The 18,327-nt window shown below is 39.5% G+C and overlaps 1 protein-coding gene and 1 pseudogene across 1 annotated transcript; one reads left to right on the forward strand and one right to left on the reverse strand.

The window, feature by feature from the left end:
• The window catches only part of LOC128579242 (sorting nexin-31-like), an 80,479-nt pseudogene that overhangs the window by 9,395 nt on the left and 52,757 nt on the right, over positions 1 to 18,327 (reverse strand).
• Positions 5,533 to 8,057, forward strand: LOC128579243 (tetratricopeptide repeat protein 33-like). The gene has a single exon (XM_053581428.1). It carries the CDS (start codon positions 5,700 to 5,702, stop codon positions 6,477 to 6,479), a length of 780 nt encoding a protein of 259 aa, XP_053437403.1. The 5' UTR covers positions 5,533 to 5,699; the 3' UTR covers positions 6,480 to 8,057.

Raw genomic sequence — 18,327 nt, forward strand, 5'->3', positions numbered from 1 at the left:
TCAAATTTAAGGTTCTCTATGATTTTCCCACTTGCTCCCTTCCCACGAATCCTTTGTCTCATCCTGCTCTTAATTCTTGACAGTTTTCTCTTTTGGTCCTACAAAGTTTAAGACTTAAAGCTGAGGCTGCAGAATCCCAGCAGAGCTATGTTCAGGGATGGTCACGGTACTGGAGTGGATGATGGAAAGGAGGAAGAAGAGAGAGAAAAATCCCAGCTAGGTAGTAGCCCGCGTAGAAAGCTCTTGCAGGGAAGGACATAGAAAGCAGAATTCGAGGGAGAAAGGGCTACATACAGATCTCAGCATCTTGCGGGGTTATGAAGCATGCTAGAAATTAATTTTATGTAAGGGTAAAGGAGGGAAGAAAGAAAAAAGTGTTGCCACCAATAAGGGAAAGAGTAACAGATACAAAATTCATACATAAATTTTGACTTCCTGGCCTTGCTAAGAACTGGCCCTATTTGTCTGTGCATATATGTAACTTACATGAAACTAGAGAATGAAATAGTTAAACAACAAAACCCTGAGCTAATGCAGCCAGGAAGGATGTTTAATGGTACTAAACAAGATGCAAACCAATTCTGTATTCCCACACAAAGCACACAAGTATGGAGGCCGGAACTCTGTTATAAACTAGGTTAAGTTATGAAATACAAAGGGACTGAGCTTTTCTTTAAAGGGCCTATAAAGGTTTGGAGCCCAAAACCTTATTTGTGCTTACAAGGCATACAAGCCACATCTCTGCCTTTTGCAAAAGTAGCCCTTGGGTACACATCAATAAAACTCACTCTCCAAAGGAAATAAGACTTTATTAGGAATCCTTTGAAGGAATGTTTATTGTACTTCTTTATAGTGGCTTAAACTCATTTGCTACTGAATAGATTAAAAAACCATAATAAAATTTAACTGCACTTAGCATTTTGGGGGGAGGGTGGTTGGGGGAAGGGTGTTTCCACCAAAATCTTTCTGTGTCTGTCCAAGTGAACCAAGCTACCATTCCGTAAGGATGTTTCACATTTAAAGTGAATCTAAGGACTCATTTCTTTAACCCAGAATTTTGGTTTAGTGCTTTGTGTTTTTCAGAGGACTTTCATATCATGACCACAATTGCACTAGAAGTAAAGTGTTGAAAGAGGGTGGTGATTACCAGAAACCAGAAGGCTCCATGGAATTTAGCATGATCACCAGGGAATAAAAGTTTACTTTAATATTTTGATTTCATCTTAGAACATCTGTAGTTTTGATTCCAATTTGAAATAGCTTAATTCAGTAAACAGAGTTTTTCGATTGGATTTGGTGTTAAGAAAATTAGGAATTTTTGTTTTGTTTTGTTTTGTTTTTCAGTTATCAGCCTATAGTAGACATGGATAGTTGGCTATCCAATAGCCACTGCCCCTTCTTGTCTTTTATGAGATGTTGATTTTATTTGGGATGATAAAATGCTTAGCTTAGGTGATGATTCATGCTTCCTCTAAGCCAATCATAAATCCTATTTCTCTTTGCTAGTTGCCTGATTTGCAAACTCCCCTGATTTGCAAAGAGTGGTAATAAGACCCAGTAGGGCCAATGACTCAGCCCTACTATGAAACTAATTTGGGGCTCTCACATGAAAGCTATAACCCAGTTACAACTTAACAATAGGGGGAAGTGGGAAAGGGGGAGGTGGGTAGAGGGAGGGGGATCGGTGGGATCACACCGTGGTGCATCTTACAGGGGTATTTGCGAAACTTGGTAAATGTAGAATGTAAAGGTTTTGGCACAGTAACTGAGATAACGCCGGAAAGGCTATGTTAACCACTGTGATAAAAATGTGTCAAATGGTCTATGAAGCGAGTGTATGATGCCCCATGATCATATCAATGTATACAGTTATGATTTAATAAAAAAAAAAAGACCCAGTATGGCCAATGAGACATAACAGAAAGTCTACTGGGGGATTTCTAGGGTAAAGCTTTTGCTTTCCAGATACGTGAGGTACAGATTAAGCATTCCTAATCCAAAAGCCAGAACTTCTGGAGCAAGGACAAGTGGAAAACAGTACAAATGGAGAATTCCACGCCTGACCCTGTGTGACTGGTAACAGTCAAAATTCAGGCACACAACACAGTTTTTATTGCTGGTCTTTAGCATCTGCTATGGGTATTCTGGTGGGACTACTTTGCTCAGTTACCCTGAACACGTAGTTTTTTTTACTGTATTTATGGACCGTCACACTTTCTACTATTAACTACTTACATGTGAATAAACGTAAGAAAATTATTACTTATTGGTAGTATATAAGTTCAGAGTTGGGAATGGTGGTCAAATAATCACAGAGCGTCCACATGGGTGGCTGAGCTAGTGACACCTTCCCTTTCTGATGGTTCAATGCATACCAACTTTATTTCTTGCATGAAATTACTTAAAATATTACATAAAATAATCTTCAGACTAGGTATATAAGGTGTATATGAAATAAGTTTTGTGTCTAGACTCAGTCCCACCTTCCAGATAACTATTATGTACAGTCATGCACTGCTTAATGGCAGGGATATGTTCTGAGAAACGTACTGTTGGACAATGTTGTCATTGTGTGAACATCTTGGAGTGTACTCACACACACCTAGATGGTACAGCCTGCTACACCCCTCGGCTACAAGCCTATGCAGCATGTTAGTGTACAGAATACGAGGGCAGTGTAACACAACGGTAAGTATTTAGGCACCTAAACATCAAAAAAGTACAATACAAATATGGTATTAAAATCTTATAGGACTATGGCTGCCTATGTAATCTATTGTTTTCTTAACTGTTGTTATGAAATACAAAATCTAAAACCGTCCAAAATCCAAAAAAATCCCAAATCCCAAACCTCTGGTCCCAAGCATTTTGGATAAGGAGTATTGGACCTGTAGCTTTTGATCTGCTTGGAAAAGGCCAAAGAAAAAAAGAATATCAGCAATCCAATCTTTACCTTTAGTGTTATTGAGATAATTTAAAATGTATATTGGCTAAACCAGAAGTAAGGAAACAAATCCAGTCCACCATGTGTTTTTGTAAATAAAGCTTTACTGGAACGCAGTCCGGGGGCATCATGTGCTGTCTGTGGCTGTTTCCCACACAGTAATTGCAATAAGGATCTTAAGGACCTCAAATCCTAAAGTATTTACCACCTGGTCCTTTGAGAAAAATTTACAGATACCTGGTCTAAGGCACTGTTGGTTGAATCTCCTATTACTTGGTAACTAAATTCATTTCTAACTGATATAAAGGCCATGGTGACTAGCAAAATAAAACAAAATAAAAAGTCATTGCAGTCCAAAAAGAGAGTGTGTGGCACACTCCAGTGCCCTGCTCTAGTTGGGTTTGGGTAATGCGCTTTTTCCACCCAGCAAGCAAGACAACATTTTAGCACAGAAGGTTTTTATGCTCTGCCCTGAGAACTTACCTGCTTGGTATAAATAACAAACCACTGCCAGCGACTATCTTCACTGTATTGAAATCTGAGCTCCAAGTTCTGGTTGAGAGTTCGCTGGGGCCCACCCAAATCCAGCAGAGTTCCCTGCAGAGGAAAAGATACTTGATATTCAATAGAAGTTTAAGTGTCTGTTAATGTGTTGGCCAAAATATCAAAATGAACAAGACTGTTCTTATCGCCAAGAAGCTATCAGTGGATTGAGGAGCCACGAAAGTAAACCACCACAGTGTGGTGTGGTGAGTGCTGGAGCGGAAGCAGACACAGGTCTATGGAAGTAAACAGGAATGGGCACCTAACTCAGGCTGGGAGGGGATAGGGGGCTTGCTGGAGGGTGGGGGGCATCTGAGCAAAGTAGAAACCATCCAAGTGTGTTTTGTTTTGGAGGGAGTGAAGGTGAGAGGTGGTCCCTGGTAGAAGAAGGGGCAAGTGCAAATTCACTGAGGCAGAAAGGAGCCTGGCATGTTGGAGACACCATGAGGGATGGAGTGTGGCTGCAACTGGGGCTCCAGGCACAGAGGGTGGAGTGAAAAAAGGTTAGAGAGGCAGGGTAGGACCAGACCCTGAAAGCTGGCTAGGGAACATCTGTGACTTTTGCTGTACAGCATCTATCACTCTTTCCCCTAGTATGGGGTCTCAAATTCTCTTGGGAAAACCATCTCTCTTCCACTGGAGGTTATCTATCAGGGAATGTGAGTCAGAAGGCGGCATAAGACATAAGGTTAGACCAGTTGAATAAGTGATTCTGTGTGTCCTCCATTTGATTCCAGAGTAGAGACACCCAAAGAACAGGCCCCAATAAAGAGTTTGTGTTTCCTATAAATCTGATCTTCTTTGGTCCCTGCCTTTCATAAGCTTCAGCTTTTCCTTTGAATCTGTAAATTACTACATATCATTCCAGTAATTCCCTTTTCTACTAGCATTGGTTTCTGTTGCTTGCCACCAAGAAGCCATAACTCTTATAGGTTTTATAAGCTAAGGATCTTTTCCCTACAGAGGGCAACAGACATTAAGAGATTTTAGCCAGACACAGATGCGTACACCTGTAATCTCAGATACTCAGGAGGTTGAGGCAGAATTCTTTGAGCCCAAGAGTTCAGGACCAGCCTGGGTAACATAATAAGACTTTGTCTCAAAAAAAAAAAAAATATATATATATATATATATATATATACACACACACATATATACATACACACATACACATACTTAAAAGCTGGGGAGTAATACAATTAGATTTATATTTTTAAAATATTGGTCTGACAGCATCAGTGTAAAAAATGAACTTGGGAATAGCTGTTTTCAGACATCAAACAACAGATAATGCAGGATTGTTAACCCAGAAAGAAATAAAATAAACAAGTGAGTCCCACAATTATCCCAGCTTACTGCCTAAAAGAGTTTTCAGGATGTAGCACAAGGACAGGGAACCCAAAAAGATCCCAAAGACAAAAAAAAAAAAAAATCCCAAAGATCTTGTTGAGTTGAGGAGAAAGAAACGTTTAAAGAAGCTGAAGTTCAAACAAAGAGCAGGGCATTACACACAGAGCTCTGAGGCCTCCTCTCAAATATTTGGCTGAATAATTATCTATGTACATGGAAAGTACAACTCAGTGAGGCGAGGGAAAGAGCCGAAAAACAGTAACTTGAACAGTTCCAGGAGCTCACAAATAAGGCTGCAGAGAGTTCATGTTCCCATCAGTCAGGATAGAGCCACAAGGCCAAGATGTTGGGTAGAGGTCTAAGATGAATAGCTAATGAGTAAAAGGCTAAATTAGCCTTAAAGACTACTCTGGACTTTGCAAAAGCTTAAAAGCAAACCTCAAAAAAGTAAAACTAATCCCAAGTAACTTAACTGCATGTCAGAACAAAGTCTAATACTCTTTTAAGGAATTTAATAAAATTCAATAATGTAAAATGTGACAATGTTTGGCGTACCACCAAAAGATTAGCTAGCATGAAAAAGAGAAGGAAAATATTATCTTCAAGCAGGAGAAAAATCAACCAATAGAAACAGATCCAGAAATGACAGACATGATGGAATTAGTAGATAAAAACATTACAACAGCGTTGTAAACACGGGCCTCCCTGGAAAGCTTATCAGGTGGCTGGGGCTGCGCCGTGGGTGGTCGGGGCGCAGCAGAAGAGGAAAACAAGGCGCGTGGGTGTTGCGGTTAGGGAAGAAAGGAGCTTGAGAAATCCGAGTTGAAACTCCACCGGGTCTTACGCAGCCGGGACACCAAGAATGGCTTCTTTTGGGTGGAAGAGGAAGATTGGTGAAAAGGTCTCAAAGGTCACTTCCCAGCAGTTTGAAGCTGAAGCTGCTGATGAGAAAGATGTGGTTGAGAAAGACGAAGGGAACTGGCTTCATGCCATTAAACGTAGGAGAGAGATTCTCCTTGAAGGCTCTGCTGAGAAAAGTAAACAGCTGAAGGATGAAGGAGCCAATTTGGCTGAAAATAAAAGATACCGGGAGGCAATTCAGAAGTGGGATGAAGCCCTACAGTTGACCCCAAATGATGCTACCTTGTATGAGATGAAATCCCAGGTCCTAATGTCTCTTCATGAAATGTTCCCAGCAGTACATGCAGCCGAAATGGCTGTTCAGCGAAATCCACATTCCTGGGAGTCTTGGCAAACTTTGGGACGGGCTCAACTTGGATTAGGAGAGATAATCCTGGCTATTCGAAGTTTCCAGGTAGCTCTTCACATCTATCCAATGAACCCTGAAATATGGAAAGAAGACCTGTCTTGGGCAAGAACACTCCAGGAACAGCAGAAAGTAGCGCAGAAGATTAAAAAAAGGGAAGCACCACCTGAAGAAGCACCAAAGTCGATTCCAGACTATGACTTTGAAAGTGATGAGATTGTCGCTGTTTGTGCTGCTATTGCTGAAAAACAGAAGGTGGTTTCAGCAAATAAAACAATGGTGATTGTGTCGGCTTCTGGGACTGTGGAGACTGTAACTGAGAAGGAAGATGGCGCCACACCACCAGATGGCTCTGTTTTTATCAAAGCCCGATGAAGCAATTTGCATAATGGAAGAATTATTTGAATCTTTTTGATTGCCACTTAAAGTTTAGATGTAGGGGTATTTACTCGGAGATACATGTAGAAGGCAGTTGAGGCATACAGAAACTAAATGGCAGAGTTGTTATGTAGTGTTCGGACTATGCCTTGATAAGTTACGATTGATACTCCCTAAGGTTAGAGTTCTGAGTTAAATCGCTTTTGATTAATGAACTTAATGTAATCTGAATACATAAATGAATACATTTTAAAGACAACTTGAAAAGTATATTCTTAAATAGTGAACAACTTGATGGCCAATGTTATTAAAATGGTGACTCAAATTTTGTTTTATGATAAAGGAAGTATGTGATTTCTTTCCCTCCTAGAAATAATACTGTTACTATTCATTCTTTCATTTTTCTTGCTTCATTAGAGTAGGCCTGTCACAAAGCTTGAATATTTTTGACACTGATTATTTGATTCAAAGTTGTCATTTGGTTACATGTGGAATTTTTGAAAGTTTGGCTGGAAATGCATGCAAATGTGTACATTCTGAACATTTCTCTTAATTCTGATTTGCATTTCTATTTTGAACTTAAAGTTATAACAATAGTAGTTTTCTCCCTCAATATTTTTAGATGTGTGAAATATATCAGAATGGTGTTTTTGTTTTTTTTAAATTGGTATAGTGGGTAGAGTAGTCCTTATCAAAAGTGAGTCATTTTTAAAATGTGCATTTTTAAAATGAATGGCTTTTACAGAGATTGTGACAGATTTTACTGCTGTGTCATCCCAGTCTCAAAACAGTATTTTCCTTCATTTTTAAGAACTTAAATAATCCTGAAGACAAATTCTTGCTTGTAACTCTAATAATTTGAATTACTTTTCTAGATAACATTTTTGGAAATACTTAGTAAAATGAAAAATAATTACAAATTGGAATAGCTAAATCATACCTTTCTAAAAATAAAAAATAAGGATGTTATTACAGTGTCAATGAGTGAATAACTTAAGCACAAAGTACATAGAAACTGGATTGTGATTTATAGTGCTATCTCATGTTTATGAGAAGGCTATGTTAAAGATTGAAAAGCCACAATCACATTCATAAATCAATACTGTGGTTGCATGTGAATTATTATTTTTATAACTATATTATAGTGCAGTTATAAAGAACTATTGAGTACTGTAATTTCTGACACTCAGGAAGATACTATTGGTGGAAAATTAATTTTACCTTTGTTAGGGATGCAAGTAGGCTACTTTATGTTAAGGAGCTGTTGGAGCATGTAAGTAATGAGGATGATTTTTCAAAATTTTGTTTTACTGGAATGCAGATATATCTTTCTTTTCAGAGTTGGAGAAGTCAGCACTTGCCTTGAAAAGTATTATATTTTTACCCCAAGTTATATTGTTTAGAAAGCTCTGGTTAAAGAGGTCAGTTTCAGAGTGATCTAAAAAAACATTATTTTAATAAGGAGAATTCTTAAAAGGTAGATAGGTATCTAGAGAATAAATAATCAACATTTAATACGTTGTCTTGAGCAATGGATGGTTGTTTATTGTATAATTTGTGAATAAATAGTTTTTTCCTGTGTTAAAAAAAAAAAAAAAAAAACATTACAACAGTTATTTAAAGTATGTTCCACACACTCAGGAATTTGGGAAAAAATAGAAGCATGAGAAAGAGAGAAATAGAAGATGTAAAAAAAGTCCTAAATGATACTTCTAGAGATGAAAAATACAATATTAGAAGTAAAAATTCCCTGGATGGTATAAACAGCAATACTAGACATTATATAAGACAATATTAATAATCTTGAAGCCATAGCAATAGAGACCCAAAAATAAAGCAGAGAGAGAAAAATATACTGAAGTAAATGAAACAACCCATTAATAAATACAACTATACCCATTAGGTTGGCTGTAATAAATAAAAGACAATCAGATAATCACAAGTACTGGCAAAGATATGGGAAAACCAGACCCCTATATGCTGCTAGTGGGGATATAAAATGGTACAGCCACTTTAGAAAGCAGGCTAGCAACAGTTCCTCAAAAATTTAAACTTAGAATTATCATTTGACTCAGTAATTCCACTCTTAGTATATACCCAAGGAAAACAAAAACTTAAGTTCACACAAAAGCTTCTGAACAAATGTTCACAGCAGCATAACTGACAACAACCAGAAAGGTAAAAGCAATCCAAATGTCCATCAGTGGATGAATGGATAAATAAAATGTGTTGTGACTATTTGGTGAAATATGATTTGGCCATAAAGAAAATAAAGTACTGATAACATGCTTAGTAAAGATGAACCTTTGAAACATGCCAAGTAAAAAGTTAGTCAGGAAGACCACCTATTACATGATTCCATTAATAGGAATTGTCTAGAATAGACAAATCTAATTTATAGGGGCAGACAGCAGATTAGTGGGGTTTTCCTGGTTAGTGGTTGGGGGAATAAGGAGGTAACAGGTAAGTGGTTTGGGTTTTTTCTGAGATTAGAAGTGTTCTAAAATTGACTGTGGTGAAGGTTGCCCAACTCTGTGAATGCACTAAATACCACTGAATTGTACACTTTTATACAGGTGAATTGTGTGATACACAAGTTAAACCTCAATAAAACTTTTACAAAGAAAGACAATAATTATGTCACTTTGGTGGAGGAATATATATACATATCATCAAGAGAGAACAGAGAGCCATAAATAGATCCACATGAATGTGCCCAACTGATTTTTGACAGAGATGTAAAAATAACTTAATTGAGGAAAGGCAGCCATTTCAACAAATGGTACCAGAGCAACTGGACTTACGCAGGCCCAAAAAAGAAACCTTATTTTAAGTTTCATACTCTATATAAAAAATTAACTCAATGGATCAGGACTACATGTAAAACCCATAACTATAAAACTTTCAAGAAAAAAATAGTAAAACTTCAGAGTCTAAGGTTTAGCAAAGAGTTCTTAGATTCAATACCAAAAGTATAATCCATACAAGGAAAAAAAGTATAATCCATACAGGAAAAAAAGATAGGTTAGATTTCATCAAAATTATCTGCCAAAGACCCTTTTTAAGAAGATAAAAAACTACACAGTAGAAGAAAATATTTGCAAACTAGATGGTCAAGAAAGGACTAGTGTCTAGAATACATAAAAAATTCTCAAAATTCAACAGTAAGAATCCAGATAATCCAATTAGACAATGAGTTAAACATCTGAGGAGACATTTCACTGAAGATGGACAGATGGCAAATAAGCACGTGAAGGATGCTCAGCCTCAGGATCCATGAGGGAAACGCAAATTGAAATCACAATGAAATGCTATTATAGGCAATTCCCGAGTTACAAACATCTGACTTTTGCTTATAAATGGAGACTAATATAGTAAGCCCCACAGTTGCAAACATTCGACTGAAGTTTGACTTGCACTTACGAATGGAGGCTCTCACAGGGAGTAGGTAAATGTACTTGTTTCAACTTACATACAAATTCAACCTATCTCTTTTATAACTGGGGGATGCCTGCACATACCTAACAGAGTGACTAAAATAAAAAACAAAGACAACACCAAAAGCTGATGAGGATGCTGAAAGACTGGGTCACTCATACCTTGCGGGTGAGAAGGTAAAATGGAATAGCTGTTCTCTGAAACAGTTCAACAGTTTCTTATGATTTAATAAAAAAATAAAAAAAAAAGCAAACAGGCAATATCATAAGACCCTGCAGCCTCTCTTCTGGGTATTCATGCCAGAGAAATGAAGACTCGTGGAAAGACAAAACCCTGTACATGAATATTTACGGCAGCTCCATTCACTATAGCTAAAAACTGGAAACAACCAGATGTCTTTTGGTGGGTAAATGGTTAAAACAAATGTTGGCACGTGCATATCACGCCCTACTGCTCAGCAATAAAAGGAGACTAATGACTGGATGAACTTCCAAAGAATTATGCGGAGCACAAAAAAGAAAAAGTCAATCCCTAAAGTTACTGACATTTACAGAATACTCCAGAAAAATAGCAGAAGGCACATTCTTTTTAAGCACATATGAAATACTTACCAAGAAAGATCAAATTTGGGGCCATAAAGCAAGTTTCCATATGTTCAAAAGGACTGAAATCACATCAAGTGTTTTCTCTGACCCCTGGTGGGTAAGAGGGGGCAGGGAGAAGGGTTAGGGAGCCGTTCCACCCATCCATGTAGGCAACGCTGAGACTGAGCTGTGAGCTGGAAACAAAAGGAGATCTCTGAGGGATAACAGCGCTGGCCTCCATCAGCACTTACACATGCAGGATATGAGTGAGGAGAAAATAGCTAGTTTCACGATTCCTGGTTTGGAAGGTGGGGGTGGTGGAGAAAGTACCACTTACCAAGCCAGGGACCCAGGAGAAAGAACTCCACAACAGGCCGGAGAAGGGAAGCACGAGTCTGCCTTTGGGAAAGTTTGGAGACGTCAGTGAGATACCCACGATGGCATCTAAAGGGAGCAGGAAATCCTGGGCCTTGGAGAGGTTGCTGAGCAATTGATTTCAGAGACTCAATTGGGGAACGATGCTAAAAATGGCCCCCTGGGAAACACCAGCGTTTGGGCAATGCTTGGAGGGAGAAATGGCCCATAGGAATAGTGGGGAAGGAGAGGAAGTTTTGAGAAGCAAGAGATAGTTGACAGTGTCAAATGCCCCAGAGAGGGCAAGTGCTAGACAGCTAAAAAGTTCCCCGTGAGCCCATGGATTTAACAAGTGGCCTCATCGTGGCTGCCCTATTAGCTTTTTCCCTTTACTAGTCAACCTCGGTTTCCTGTGCAAAGAGGATGATCCCACTTAGCTGAATGAGTTCTGGTGAGAATTTAATACAGAGGTGGTGGTGGCTAGCAGAGCACCTGGTACAATGTAGGGACTCAATAAATCTGATAGGAGTTTCTCTTGTAAGGAGCTGGTGATGCAAGCACAAGCCAGGGCTCCTTAGGAAGAGCTCTGCTGGTCATGGCCAGTTTTGAAGGGTAGTGATCTTATCAGCACTGAGCATATAGTAAGCACTCAATAAATGGTAATTGTTCAAGCAGCAGAGGTCTGCTTTTGGAAGGCAGGAAGATTGGTGTCTCTGCTGCTCTGGTTGGGGAACCCATGTCAGACTCCGGATAGGTTTTACCACTGAACGAAGTGCACTGTGGCTTAGATGCCACTCTACTCAAGGCAGGGATGCAGGCAGCAAACCTGTCTCCCCAGTGCCAACTTTGTCCTCCAAGAGCAACAAGATCTTATTTATTTTCTTGCCATTAGTTTATTTATTTTTTGTTTTTAAGTTTCTGGTTATTGTGAGGGTACAACTAGGTTACAATGTTTGCATTTGTTATGTAGAGTCCCTCTTGTAGTTGTGTCCTGCAGCCAGGAGGTGCTCCATGTCCCACATTGTGCCCATCAAGTGGCAGCATCCCAACCCCCTTTCCCTCTCTCCCTCCCCCCAGAGCAACAGGATTTTAAAATCACAGTTGGAAACTTGCAACCATGGGCAAAGCAAGGTGCCAAGATACTCACAAGGAAAGTGACCCACCAGCACTTCCCCCCTGTTCATCTGGAAAACAACGTCCTGGGTCTGGTTACTAGGCAGGGTGATGCAGCAGCTGATCTCGCTGTTGCCAATGGAGAGGACAGCCCTGCACCCTGGTTCCGGGCAGTCGCAGGTGCACAGGTCCAGCTGCATGTACCCGTAGTGCTGTACCTCCCGGCACAGCTCCAAAAACTGTTCCAAAATCAGGGCAGGTGATGGGTAGAGGGAAGCAAAAGACCATTTGAAGCAAGCAAAAACCTCACATCACAAGCTCCTGCCATCCTCGCAGAACACATGGAATCAAGACCTGGATGAGCATGGTGGCTCACGCCTGTGATCCCAGCACTTGGGAGGCTGAAACAGGGGGATTGCCTGAGCTCACGGGCTCGAGACCAGCCTGAGCCAGAGCGAGACCTCATCTCTAAAAATAGCTGGGCGTTGTGGTGGGCACAACTACTTGGGAGACTTAAGCCCAAGAGTCTGAAGTTGCTGTGAGCTGTGACACCAGGGCACTGTACCCAGGGTGACAGCTTGAGACTCTGTCTCAAAAAAAAAAAAAAAAAGTGAAGCTCTATTTTGCAAGAGAGTTGATGATGAATAAATAACCTATTTAAAATGAGTATTGGTATTTGCTATTCAATAAAGGGGCATTATGATATCACTGTATGAAAACCAAGAGATGGAAATCTGCAAGGATTATATACTTGAAAAAACTATTTCTTTTAAGAAGACTGCATCTGAAAAACACAATATAGGTAATTACAGAAGGTATATTTGTATTTTAACTTAGATCAGTGGTGGGCAAGTACTTACATATAGTAAGTATTTTGAGCTTTCTGGGTATATGGTCTCTATAGCAACTACTCACCTCTGCCATTGTAGCACAAAAGCAGCCTTACACATTACATGAAAAAGTGTGACTATGTGTCAACAAAATTTTATTTATAAAAACAGTGGCCCATGGACCATAGTTATCCTAACTCTAATTTAGATCAGATGATTCTTTAAAGTGATTTTATTCATTTTTAATTCCAAGTTTTGTTGTATATATACATAAAATAATAGTTATTAACACTTTTGCTCCTTTAGCAGGAGAAGAACTTCACAAATAATGCTGGTTATTTAGCAGTACATTTCAGTTAATTTCAATGATTTCATTTTTTTCACCTAATTCATGTATTCAAAATTTTAAAAATGTATTATTATAAATAATATGATAAATCTAAGTAAAGCATTTATTAAAGAAGATAAAATTTGCTTTGTGGAAAAAATACAAGTATACATTTAAGGAGAACCTCGTAAAATATAATATTCTTAATGCATTAAGAAGTTTATAGGGCAGACATGTGCTTAGAATTGGTTGTGATACACACAATCTGTAATTGTGCCTGAAGCACCAGCAATATTCTACCCATCAAAATAGAAGCTGTAATTGTACAAATTTGCAAATGCACAGAGAAACTCAACTCCAAGGTTTTTGGGACAAAGCTTAGGTAGAACCCCAGGGATTGGCAGGGGCGGGTAGTAAAAAATAATGTCAGTATGTACCATTTCATCATTTTTTTTTTGTAGCCCATCAATAAAAATCTCAAAGTGTCTGAACCTTTGAAGAGTTACTTTTTATGTCACTCTAAGTATACATAAGTCCTCTAAATTTTAATTGTATTCTATTTAAAATCAACGCTGCAGTTGTGAACATTGGCCAAGTCAAAAGAAGAAAAACAGAAAAACAACACAGTGAGGCAGAGGCCATTTCTCCTGTTAAAATGTCTTGTTTGTCAGACTCATTCCCTGCTGGGGGGCAGGAGGTGTGTGAATTGGTACTACTTTTATGGAAGCTTTAAAAACAGATGCTTAGAAATATATCCTGGGGAATAATAGAACACATACTCAAAGACAGGATGTTGGCTGCAGTGTGCAGGGACTTCAGCCAGGAACTGTGGCAGGTGCTGTGAATCCACAGAGTAAGTATAAATTAGACACAGTCCTGGGCCTCGTGGTACTCACTGCCAAAGTGATTTATAGCAGCAAAAGCTACAAACAACCTGACTTCCAATAAGAGAAAGGTGGTTCGGCAGACGATGACATAATCATGAAAAAGAATACTCTGTAGTCACTAAAAATAATTCTGAGGATCTATGTTAATTAACATGGTAAAGGACTCACGATCTACGGTCTGTATTTTTACATTTTTTTTTTTTTTTTTTGGAGAGACAGAGTCTCACTTTATGGCCCTCAGTAGAGTGCCGTGGCCTCACACAGCTCACAGCAACCTCCAACTCCTGGGCTTAAGCGATTCTCTTGCCTCCGCCTCCCGAGTACCTGGGACCACAGGCGCCCGCCACAACGCCCAGCTATTTTTTGGTTGCAGTTTGGCCGAGGCCGGGTTTGAAGCCGCCACCCTCGGTATATGGGGCCGGCGCCTTACCGACTGAGCCACAGGCGCCGCCCTTTACAATCTTTTAACAACAAGCTTTCATTAATTCTATAATCAGAAAAATCAATAAAGGTTTTCTTTTTTTGAAGAGCCTTTCAGTGCTTTATAAATTACCAAAGCAGCTCAAATCCAACATGTTTCTTTAACCCCCTTCCAAGGGATTTCTCTTGGTAAAATATTTGATTCACCTTTGTTTGATTATCTTCTTTCTGGAGGGCTTCTAATTTCTCCCTCTGCACCTCTGTGGGTTTGGCCCATCCTTTTCCAATGTCCTGTACTGCCTTAAAACAACAGAAATTATAAAATGAGCAATCTTAGCAGAAATTAATCTGATAAAAACATACTTGTGTATGAAGCACTATTAGAACAGACCCAAGTGGACACATGTTTAAGGACTTAGCATGTTAGGAAGGTTACTTTTTAAATTAGTGAGTTAGGAAGAACAATTAATTTGGCGAAGAAAATAAAGTTAGCTTTTCCCCCAGCACTACCTGATCAAATAAATCCCAGACAGATCAAAGATTTAAATGTAAAAAAAAACATAAAAGAACTTGAAAAGATATCTTTTTCTGATCTTGATAGAAAATATCTTTTTAAGATATAAAGACCAAAATGTCATAATGAAGGAATACTAATATATAATTACCGAAAATATGAAGACCACCAGAACAAAACTAAATCAAATGGAAAACCAGGGGAAATGACTGCATCACACATGGCAAAACATTAATATTTATATAAAGCAATAAGAGAAATGCAAACATTCACAAACAAGGAAAATGGATAAAAGCCATGTATTGGCAATTAACACACACACAAAATCCCAAATGACAAATACATTTGAATCATAAACATCAATGTTAGAAAAAATTGTTATTGTTCATACTAATGTTGCCGTAATTGTTACTGTTTATACTAATGAAAAAGTTTCAGCTTATTAATTAATAACCTGTAGAGTGCTTATTATGGGTCTGGCAGTGTTTGAAGTATTTCAACTCAATCCTTATAGCCACTCTCTGTGATAGATGCTGTTATGATATGCCCCAAAATAGATAAATGAGTTACAAAATAGGAGTATAGCAGTAGACCTTAAATTTTTATAAAACAAACAAAAAAAAATGTTGTGTGCATACTTATGAGTCAAGACAATGCATGTGCATATAAATGAGATATACATGAAATAAACATATCGGCAAAGCTAACAGTTATGTGTGGGGGTGATTTAAGATTTAGGGTGACATTCACTTTCATTTTTGAACTCTTCCATATTTGCACCTTTTTTATGGGATGAAAATTTTACAATTTTTTAAAAAATTAAAAATTGAATGTATTGTTGGGCCCTGTCTGGTCAGCTTTGGTAATTGCCAAGTGTTCCCAAACCTCAAATCCTTAATGGGTTTCTCAGTTGTTTCCTAATCCCTGGCAGGTTTAAGCAAAACAACACTGGGCCGGAAGGCAGACATGGCCTGGAGGACAATGGCCCTCTCTGGAAGCTCATCAGGGTTGTTCTGGAGCAGAAGGAAACCTGGAAGTAAGAAGGTTATTGTCTATTTTCAGCCTGCCTTCCTGCTCCAGGCCCTTTCCTGTGCTCATCCCTCTCCCTCTGGCACCTAGATCCCCTCCCCTTTAGCCAGCCTGGCCCTGGACAGCTTGGTATGAGCTGTAGTCTCATCAGCTGCATAACCCCAGCCTGTGCTACTGCGACTTACTGTGATTGAACAGCATGGTCCATTGTTCCTCAGTTAGATGGTCAACCTCCCAAGGGATGACCCTGTGCCCTCCGCCTCAGGGAATCTTGCCCAGTGTCCTACATACCGCAAACACTCAATAATCCTCTGCCAATTACCAGGTGCTTCTTTACACCTTAGTCTGAACATAAGTCTACGTGTTACGTCCCTCAGGGTCATGCTTTATCTCTGAAAGAAGAGAACACACTTTTGGACATTGTGGGAAAGGATTTAGAGAGGAGAGAAATAACTAATATTTGCTGAGAACCAGTTTTAGATAGGTTTCTCACTGACTTTTTCCCAGCTCCAGTAGTGCCCCCTCATCCTTGGGGGGGGTCCTTCCAAGACCTGTAGTAGTGGCCTGAAGCCACAGATGGTACCAGACTCTATATGTGCCATGGTTTTTACTGTGTTACACAACTTTGATAAAGTTTAACTTATAAATTAGGCACAAAACTCTTGCACTTTGGGGCCTTTATGAAGTAAAAGAAGGGTTACTTGAACACAAGCATTGTGGTACCTGGACAGTCAATCTGATAGCTGAGATGTTATAAAGTGACTAACAGGCAGGTGGCGTGCACAGTGTGGATAGAGTGGGCAAAGGAAGGGTTTCAGTGCTGAGTGGGATGGAATGGGATGGAATGAGAATTCATCATGCTACTCAGAGCTGTGCACAAATTACAAGTTATGTATTGTTTATTTCTGGAATTTCCCATTTAATATTTTTGGACCATGGTTGACCACAGGGAAAGTAAGACTTCAAATGGGGGTACTGCTATATTCAGTAGGAGATGAACAAGTCTCACCATTTTATAGATGGGTAAATTGAGGTTCAGAGAGGTTATGACATTCAAGATAACCCAGGAAGTGAGTGGCAGGAATTAGATTAAACCCATGTCTGAGCACTACCCTCAAGCCCTCTTACCCTTGCCCAAGCCACTGACTTCTTACCAGGTAGGCACATACCTGCCCCAAGGCTCTCTCCTTGTTGCTAAGTGTTCTCAGAAATGAACCTACAGCCTTGGCGCCGGTAGCTCAGTGGTTACAGCACCGGCCATATACGCTGGGGCTGGTGGATTCGAACCCGGTCCAGGCCTGCTAAACAACAATGACAACTACAACAAAAAAGTAGCAGGGTGCTGTGGTGGGCACCTATGGTCCCAGCTACTTGGGAGGCTGAGGCAAGAGAATCACTCAAGCCCAAGAGTTAGAGGTTGCTGTGAGCTGTGATACCATAGCCCTCTACTGAGGGTGACATAGTGAGACTCTGTCTCAAAAAAAAAGAAGAAAATAAATGAACCTACACACCACACCAGAAAGGAATCAGCAGGGACATGAAGAACTAAGCACATTTTTCTTTTTTTTTTTTTTGGCAGCTTTTGGCCGGGGCCGGGTTTGAACTCTCCACCTCCAGTATATGGGCCGGTGCCCTACTCCTTTGAGCCACAGGCGCCACCCTAAGCACCTTTTTCTTTCCTGAATTTACTTTATGTTAGGACCCTGAAAGGACTGTTAGCACAGGGCAACAACCTCAAAAAGAAGGCATGGCTACAAAGGAAGATAAACAGGACTCACGGTGGTAAGTATTAACTGAAAATGTAATCAGTCATCAGTAGACTAGCATCCTCAAACACAGATTCAAATGCTCTACAGCAGAGGTAACACAACTGTTTTTGTTTTATTACCTTTAAAAAGAGTTGGCCCTACAAGGGTACATGTGAAACTTACTAAATGTAGCATATAAATGTCTTAACACAATAACTAAGAAAATGCCAGGAAGGCTATGTTAATCAGTGTGATGAAAATGTGTCAAATGGTCTATAAAACCAGTGTATGGTGCCCCATGATCGCATTAATGTACACAGCTATGATTTAATAAAAAAAAAAAAGAGTTGGCCCTGTTTATGGGTTCACAAGTTATCACTCAAATGCACTATATATAGCACCTCACCAAGTTGGTCCAGACTGTGAGTCAAGTCTAGACAAATGTTGCTACAAAGTTACATGGTTCCTTCCCTGAAGACTGGCTGAGAGGGACTTATACAGAACCTAACTATTTTTTGTAGAGACAGAGTCTCACTTTACCACCCTTGGTAGAGTGCCATGATGTCACAGGACTCACAGCAACCTCCAGCTCTTGGGCTT

This window comes from Nycticebus coucang, unplaced genomic scaffold, assembly GCF_027406575.1.
Source record: "Nycticebus coucang isolate mNycCou1 unplaced genomic scaffold, mNycCou1.pri scaffold_71, whole genome shotgun sequence".
NCBI lineage: Eukaryota > Metazoa > Chordata > Mammalia > Primates > Lorisidae > Nycticebus > Nycticebus coucang.

Coding starts and splice junctions, on each gene's coding strand:
- LOC128579243 (XM_053581428.1), top strand. CDS start 5,700: ATGGCTTCTTTTGGGTGGAAGAGGAAGATTGGTGAAAAGGTCTCAAAG.